This window comes from Magnolia sinica, chromosome 19 (assembly GCF_029962835.1).
Source record: "Magnolia sinica isolate HGM2019 chromosome 19, MsV1, whole genome shotgun sequence".
NCBI lineage: Eukaryota > Viridiplantae > Streptophyta > Magnoliopsida > Magnoliales > Magnoliaceae > Magnolia > Magnolia sinica.
The window spans coordinates 16428283-16437455 of record NC_080591.1 but is presented as its reverse complement, the minus strand read 5'-3'; the positions used below and the strand labels follow the sequence as shown (position 1 = coordinate 16437455).

At 41.0% G+C, this 9173-nt stretch overlaps 1 protein-coding gene across 1 annotated transcript; it reads left to right on the top strand.

Moving 5' to 3' along the window:
• The first annotated feature begins 1244 nt into the window (after positions 1-1244).
• On the top strand, positions 1245-2429 carry LOC131234713 (uncharacterized). The gene has a single exon (XM_058231649.1). The coding sequence runs from the start codon at positions 1391-1393 to the stop codon at positions 1931-1933; it is 543 nt and encodes a 180-aa protein (XP_058087632.1). The 5' UTR covers positions 1245-1390; the 3' UTR covers positions 1934-2429.
• The last annotated feature ends 6744 nt before the right edge of the window (positions 2430-9173 follow it).

Genomic DNA, 9173 nt, shown 5'->3' with positions numbered 1-9173 from the left:
GATATTAAATGGAAAATCAGGTGGATGCAAAACTAAGTTGGTTCACACGAGTGTAAAAATTGGGGAAAGAAATTCCAAATTCTTACCGTTTAAACCTTTTTGAGATCCACCTTGATGTTTATATACTATCCAAACCTTTTATAAGGTAAGTAGAAAAACCTACAATATAGCCTGATACAAAACTTTAGCCCATAAGAATGCTTTAATTGTACTCACAGAATGCCCACTGTTACCTCTCGTGTGGCCCACTTGAATGTTTTAATCACCTCATTTTTGGTCGCACGTCTTAAGATGACCGTGAAAAAGGGATGGACCGGGTGGATTTCTTACGAACATCTCTATTTACCCCCTTTAGGTCTTGCACAGGAACTTACTGGGAAAGGCTTTCCCAGGAAATCCACGTCAGTAATGTGGTCCACCTGAGATTGGGATATACATTATTTTTGATCTCATATCATAAAATGATCTAGAAAAATAGATATACAGCATTAATGAAGCACATACATCATGGTGGGAGCCACAGAGCACTGATCACCAGCCATTGGCTGGTGGCAAGGGAGTAGCCAATCCGTTTCCATCTACTACAACTCTGCTTGTGGGCCCACTGTGGGGAAGTTCGTCTTACCATTGTTGCGACTGAGGATCCAGCGTTCGTCGCCACCCATTGGAGCCCAGATGATGAGATATTCATGATTGAACCGTCCATTTTCACGTTGCTACTATAAATAAGCCACCGCTCCATGCGTGCCAACCATTGGAAAATTTCTTGTCATTTTTTAAAATCATCCGAGTGATGGTCACAATCATCCTTCATCTGAATTTATGCAGTGGATCGCACATCTTTTATTCCAAAAAATGGACGGTCCTGATTGTAGGACCACTAAGCATGTGGGTCCGTGTGTGGCGACACATGCAGGGTCCTTTAAGTCACCAAAGAGACAAAACGAAGTCAATGAAGAAAGCAACCCATCATCTTCCTTCCAAAAGTGGGCCACCTCCAACCGATTTCCTCCATACCCTTCCCTCCTTTATAGCCGTTGCATTTGGGTTGGGTGGGTGCGAATTCAAAATCCAATGGCTAGTTGTCACACCTTGCACTAGCGGGGGATGTCCCTCTCAAAAAGCTGATGTGCAAGAGACTCTAGAGACGCTCGTGTCCCCGGGGAATCCGGCGGTAGATGAGATGTCCAACTACCATGAAAACGAAAATTTGAAATATGTGGGGCCCACTCCCCCACCCATCTCCTCCATTGATTAAAAAAAAAAATTCAATTAGATTGAATTTCCCCGTTTAAGACAAGGAGCAAAAGGAGCAACAGCTCTTCCCCAAATACCCTCTCCCTCTTCTCTCCTCTCCTCTGTGGAAGAAAAGGAACTAATTCACGAAGAGATGATGGAAAAGTCGCTGATTTCCGACGATTTCACATTCCCCACGCTCGCCGACAATAGCTCTCCATCCCTTTTCCAATTCCCCGGCTTCTCCGACTCTTCGCTCTGGTACTTTCCATCCACAACTAAAGAAGAAGAACAAGAAACCCATGAACGGGAAAGATCGGCGACGGTAGAAGACGGCGAGAAAACGGATAATTTGCAAAGAGATATTGAATTCCCCAACGTTGGTCATCTGATGTCAGTGATTTCCGACGATGTTGATGTAACTTCCATTGATGGCGATGAGAAGATGGACATGTTGTGGGAAGATTTCAACGACGAATTGAGCCGTCAGGCATCTTTGGGTAGACAAGAAGCGAAGAAGGGAAATGGGTGGGAAGCAGATTCTTCCAAGATTACAGGACTTGGTCATGTGAAGACCTTGAAGGTGTCGAAAAGTACTAGCTTGCTTCCACATGGAAGACCCAGCTTGTTGGTGATATTGAAGGTATTGAAGAAGCTCTTTTTGCTTCATAACTCTCGCTGTCCCAACAGAACATAGACCTATAAGGTATTGAAGGTGTTGAAGAAAAGGATCTGGGCCAGGAGAGATGGAAGATGTGAATTCAGAGATACCATGATACACGTGCAAGATCCAGTCCATTCATGAGGTGGGGACCATCGTGAATATGCCATGGCCCAAACTAACACTGTTCTATTGATGAAAATGATCAATTTTCTGTATTCAATGTACAGGGTGTGGCCCACCCATGGATGGATTGGCCTTTTTTCATTTTTAAGATGCAGGCAAGTTAATCTTGAGGCCCATATGATCAACGACCCAGATCGTGCGCACGTGTGCCAAGATTCCCTTTCTGCAGATTGCTTTCATCTTACTGATGGTAAATATACAATCTTCCCTTCTAAGAAGAAATGGTATATGTATTTATTAATGGTAGGGAAAAATCAAATGCTTGATATACTTGATTTTCTGTTTCTTGAATTGAAGAAAGTGTTAATATTGAGAATATATTTATTTAAATTTGTGATTATCTCTATTTCTTTGGATTTCTTCTTCTTAATCTGATTTTTATCAGTGTCCTCTGATGCATCACAAGGGCCATTTCCTGATGTTCTTGGTGTATAAAAGTGGGGTCCACAGTTCGCTGAGGGGCCCCACAGTGATCAAAACCACCGATTAAGTCCTCGGTGATAACCGGCCAAAACATGTCTATTGTAAAATGAAATTAAGGGCTTGTTTGGATGGGATTGAATCCTGAACTTTCTGAATTTCTCATGCAGAAGTATTTGAATCCCAGAAGGTTGGAGTTTGTTTAGGAAAAACAGTCAGTGGCCGTACAAAAACATAACCTTTTTAGACACTCGTTTCAGACCATGGCAAATGCTGCGTATCAGTCAAAATTGTGTTCATGGCCAGCTCTTTAGAAAAATTTATGGTTGATTCTTCTGTAATCGAATCTGGTAGTGTGAGATTTTGAGAAGTGTTTACAGAATCTTGTTTTATTTGTAGAAATAATTTATGGAAATAGCAGTCACCCATTCTATCATATGAACACGTTTAGGGTTTGTTTGGATATTACCAAATAAGTTATTTTGTAACTTATCTTAAATCATTTATTTTTTAAAATTTAGTTGGGCAAACATGATTGTGAAGTAACTGATGTGCTGGAAAGTTACCTATTTTGGACGAGGTTTTTTTTTTCATAGCTTTGTAACAGTTTTACTTTTCTACTTCTCTCTCACTGTGCATATCAAAGAAGGCCCCACATGATGGACAGTCTACATCAAAGGTGGGGCCCACATAATGGATCACCTATATTAATATGGGCCCACACAATGAAGGGTCCACATCAAAGTTCAACCCTTAGTGATAAATAGCCTACATCCAAACCCCAACGGATGACCCATTTCAAGGGTGAGGCCTACATGATAGACAATCCACATCAAAGGTGAGCTCAGCATCATGGGAAATAGACATTGAAGTTGGGCCCCACATGATGGATGGCTCACATCGAGGTGGCCCCACATGATGGACAATCTACATCAAAGGCTGGTTAATGATGAATGGCCCACATGCAAGGTGACCCTCACATGGTGGGCGGCCCATATTGAAGGTGGGGCCCACATGATGGACGGTTCACATCAAAGGTAAGCTCCACATAATGGGCAATTGATAATGAAGGTGGGTCCTGTATGATGAATGATCCACATCAAGGTGGGCATCACATGACTGACAGAACACGTCAAAGGTCAGCCCTAATGATGAGTGACCCACATCCATTGCAGGTCGTGCATGATGGATGACCCACATCAGAGGTGGGGCCCACATGATGGATGGTCCATATCAAAGGTAGACATAATGGGCGATGGATATTGAAGGTAGGCCCTACATGATGGACAATAACATTGATGAAAATCCCAAATGATGGTGACCAACATCAAAAGTGGCTCCTACATAATGGACGGTGCACATTAAAGGTGGGTCATAATAATGAATTGCAACATCCAAGGTGGGCCCCGAATCGTCAACATCTAAGGTGGGGCCCTACGGAATAAACGGTCCACATCCAAGGTTGGCCTCTCTTAATGGACAATGGATGTGAGGGGGCCAAACATACTTGAAGAATAAATACCTTGTTCGGCACCATATATTTGAAATACCATGGATTGGAAATCTCTTGAATCTGAAATGCCCTAGATTTGAAAATTTTCGACTGTGTTTGGCACCTCAGATTCAAAATCGCTTGTAATTCAAAAGTAATTATGCATATAGGGGTTCAAATTTAATTACTAAATCAACTTTAATATCCATAATTAGTGTATGCATGTAATGTTTGACACAATGATTGTAATAAGCCTGTTGAAATATATACTTTGGTTGAAAATGATGAAATTCCTAGTTTTGGATGGGCCACAACCATAAGATTACATCCAAGTAACTAACCAACAACTTTTAGTCGTTGATTTATATGGAAAATGATTGGACCCCATAAATCATCATACTGGAATAATTTTAGTGATGCAGTTGATAATTTGATCGTTTTGAGATATTATCAGTAGCCCACGTGCTCAATAGATTAATAGCCTAGTGACACACATGTTACACATCCGACTCATGAGATGACTTTAGATACAATTCTTGCTTCCACCTTGGATCTCTCTTTAAAAGGATTTGAAATCTACAATTACTTTATAGTGCCAAAGAGATAGAGGATTTGAAATCCCTCAGATCCACCCAAATGATGGTGCCAAGCGACTCCTTATGATGCTTGAAATCAAATATGATTTTTTTCTTTTTTGCTATAAATGTTTTATTTACCAAACATACTTATCAGCTTAATAAATATAAACTAAGATAAACTACTTGCAGCATAATTAGCTTATCTAAAACTAACTTAAGATCCAAACATCTCATTATATTCATATCATTTCATCTCCCAATAAAAAACAAAAATGAATTGCTGCCAATCCTATCCGATCACATTAGGTAGATTAGGTAACCGCAATTCAAAGCCACCCACGTGCCAACAGGCACTGAAATTAAGAACTTAGGTAAAACTGCATTGAACCCAGAACATCAAGGCAAAACTCAAATTGAGTGGTAGAGAAAAAAGAGCAGAGAGTGCCCTTTTTAGCAGGGAATCTCATTGAGGGGTCCATGTCATTGCCATGTTGTGTTGCACATATAACATGCACATACGGCGATAGAAACATCCGTCGAGTGCGCCTTAATTAACTCGAAATAGTACATTGACTGATGAACAGTTGGCTTATATCTTTGACTTCTGAAGTCAGCCGTCGGATGGATGAAGCAGATGGAAATTCAATAAAGTGGTTTGTGGCCTTGTTAGAAACATGGACTGAGCTGGATGGTTGGACCCAGCGGGGCCTAAGTGGACCAGGGTTGGGTTGTCTAAAGACATTCGAACCGAGTGGTCCCTACTAGGCAATTCTTCTGGTTGGACCATTTATTTTGGGTACAACCAACTGAAGTATGGACATATGTTCCATGAAGTGCTATTGTTTTATTTTTTGTACCCATAGTATGGGTTGAACCAGTTACAAGATGGATTCAACCTGTTTGGATGGAACCACCAGAAATGATTCATGGTCTAGTTAGCTTTTCATGCACTGAAAAAAAAAAAAAAAAACTATTGTGAAATTAACAAGTGTAGATGTTTTCACCACAATGTTGTGAAAATAAATGTTGTGGACCCCACCATGATGTGTTGATGACATCCATTATGAACATCTTGCATGCCCCCCTTTGTTTAGCCATACACTCAAAGAATCGAGCCACATGGTTAGGAATAGTTGAGAGGAATGCCCACACTTGATCTGCACCAGAGGAGGACCCACCGTATTTTGTACGGGTCATCCATTAATATGAAGTATCTTCGCCGAGGATGGCGCGCGCACACGCACGAAAAAAGTTTATTCTGAAACTTTGGTGGGATCGAGTGCAAATCAATGGTGGATGTCATCATCCCAACTGTTCTGCTCATGTGGCCCATTTGAGTCATGGAACAGCTTAATTTTTGGGCTTATGGCCAAACAAAGGAGGGTTTGCATGATGGTCGGGGTGGATGACATTAATACATCACAACGGGCCCTACACCAACCGTTTAATCAAATGCAGTGGATGAAAATGTTTGCATTAGATATTATGTTCTTTTTCTTTTAACTTAGAGGTTTTTTCATATGACCGCTCGCCATCAACCTAAAGAATCGTTAAGGTGTGAAAAAGACATATTTGCCCTCGTGCCCTCTACCATTTATCTACATGTGTGATCGACACCGTCCATCCATTTTGCCAATTCATTTTAGGCCATCAGCCCCAACAATTATTCAAATCTGAATTGCATGTGTACCCTACCACATGAAACAACGGTGACTGAATGCACGGCCGCCGTTATAAACTTCTTGGGGGCTAACAAAAGTTTTGGATCAAGTCGATATTTATGTTTTCCCTTCATCCAAGTCTCCGTGACCTTATGAATAGGCTGAATGACAAATGAATATCATTGTGGTTCTTGGCAAGTTTTTAATAGTGTATGTTCAATGGCTGCTATTTTGTGTAATGTAGTACACCTGAGATAGGGATCGACTTCAAATTTTTGCTCATGTCCTAAAAATGAGTTAGTAAAACAAGTGGACCACGTAGATATAACACATACATCATGATGGGGCCATAGCTTTTTCAGCACACCATGGTGTGTGTTTACATGACCAATGCTTTATGTGGTATTGTCCACATGAGATTTGGATTTTCCTCATTTTTGGTCCCATGTATTGAAATGAGCTCGTAAAATGGGTGGATATGCAGAAATTCTCTCAAACATTACATGAACCCAACCCACATCCAATGCAAGAATTGCTTTGGTAGGAAATTTGTGTCCCATGCTTTTCATTGGTACATGTCTGTGAACGCTAGAGGGCGGTTTCCCGAAGTGTATGGGACATCTACTCTCTTTTTTCCATTGGTTACCTCGCTTGAAGGCTTTTTGTGATGGGGGGTAAGAGGGTTGTATTTGACCAGAGTCGCTACTAAGCAATTGTTACGATTTTACAGTTGGTTAGGCTCTATAAAAACATTTAAGACTGAGAATTTGAAGATCATTAACTCTAAAATGACTCATTAGTTTACGTTTCAGAGATTCCAGGTAAGGGACTCCAGTTATATAGAGGGGAAGGTGTTAGGCACCCACTTTACCCCTATAGACGTACGGTCTTTACTTCACAAGATCTGACTAATTTATGAAGAATAAAGGTAGTTCTCACGTACAAAAAATATAATGCGATGCAATGATACTAGTGATTGATCAATCCAAATTTCTAATGGGCAGGATTCAACTATATCGGCAAGCCGTAAAGCATACATTTGAAATGATCAAGTGTATAGTGCAAAGTATGGGATGCTTGATGTTGTATTTATGCTTAAATAAAACGACGGCCAACAGGCTAAGGTTTCTAGTAGACCTACTAAGATTATATCGACAGATCTCAAAGCATACGCCCTCCCAGTTAGATGTGATGGAAAACAATGGAATGCAATGTATATACTAAAATGAAGATGAATTGGATAAGGTTTTTGATGGGCAATATCCGATTATATTGGCATGCCACAAAGCATACGCTCGCCAGTTAGATGCGTTAAAACAATGAAAATGCACTATGAAGGTGATGCACATGAGGAGCAAGGAGGTTGAGAAGGGAATTAATGTTGCACGATGCTAATGCCTGAGTTTGATGAAACTAATATAAGCTTTAATGATAGGATGAACGGTAGTGTCGCATGGCTCAGATTTGAACTTAGGTGGGTTAGGAGGCCTAGATTCTGGCTAGCTAGGCTAGACCAAGGTTGGGCTCTCTCACTCTCACTCTCACTCTCCTTGGTGGAAGGATGGCTTCCTGAATTTCATCCCAATGCTTCTGGGTGGGAATGGATTGGTGATTCTTGGATGTGTTATGTCTGAAATGAGAGGGGATGCTTAAAATGAGAAGGGAAGCAGGCCATTTATAGCTTCCAAATTCCAACCTTGGTTTTTTAATAATTATTGGTAATCGTAGGGGCAAAAAGTGGTTGAAGGGCTGTGATTGGAGATTGTCACATGACATCATCTCATATATTTGATAAGGTGGTAAAAGCGTAATTTTAGGTAAGAAGATGGGCATAAGAGTAAATACACTTCAACCACACACTTAATGTTCAAAAAATGAGAGTTCCATATGCTTGAGGGATAGTACTCCAGAGAAGGGGAGCGTTGCCGCCAATCTTCACTAGGACTCCTTACTTTGGTGGGCAGCATCTTCTAAGCATGCGGAGGCATTGCTATAAAAGTTGCTACTTTAAGGTTTCAGCCATTTTTCCGATTGGGCTTGGGCTTGAGCTTGATTTTGGCCTTAACTAGGTGAGTTGACTAGGTTGTGGGTTGGGTAGGCTAATCGAGTAAGTTGACTCAGTGAGTTGATCGGATGAGTTGACTTGTCGAGTTGACTCAATGCTTAAGGGTTTTAGGTTCTTAAGGTTCAAGGTTAGGTTGACCAAGTTGACCGGGTGGACTAGGTTGCATAGTTGAGTTTATGATTTATGATTGGTGTTCTTAGGGTTTAGGCTTCTAATATCAGAGTTTTGGATTGAAGGTTATAAGGTTTAGGCTTTTAAGGTTAGGGTTTACGTTTAAAATTGAAGTTCAGTTGTCCATCTATCCGTTCAAGCTCAGTTAACTTATCAACCTGTTGCATTTTGATCGGGCCACACATGACAGGCCCAAGCCCAGCTCAGAGGCTAGTAGATAGGTCCAATCCCAGTCCAAAATCACCATGCTTCACTGTTTTTCCTGCTAACGTATGATATTTAAGTGGTGTACAGTGTGGGCTCTATCTGAATGATCACTTGGCAAAATTTCAGCCCAAGGTTGTGTGGACCCACCTTGAAATCAATGGACATAAAACGGTCTAATAAAATGTAGAAGAGTGGCTCATCTAGTACATGACTCCCCCCATCTAAAGACCCATTTAGGACTCATTTCCAAAAAGTCTCTCTACACGCTTGTCTCCCATATTTAATACACCCCACACAACATTATAAGAGCAGATATGGCTTGTTTTATGTACGGTGATCATAACCAAAGTAGGTCCTACTAGAATGCTCATTTCCTAATTCAATGGTTGTGATTCATAGTTTGTGAACCATGTGGCCTCTGTATGGCCCACCAACTGAATCTGGTCTCACAGTGGGCGAGTTGACCTGGATATTCTTATCAGGCTCGTCTAATTTG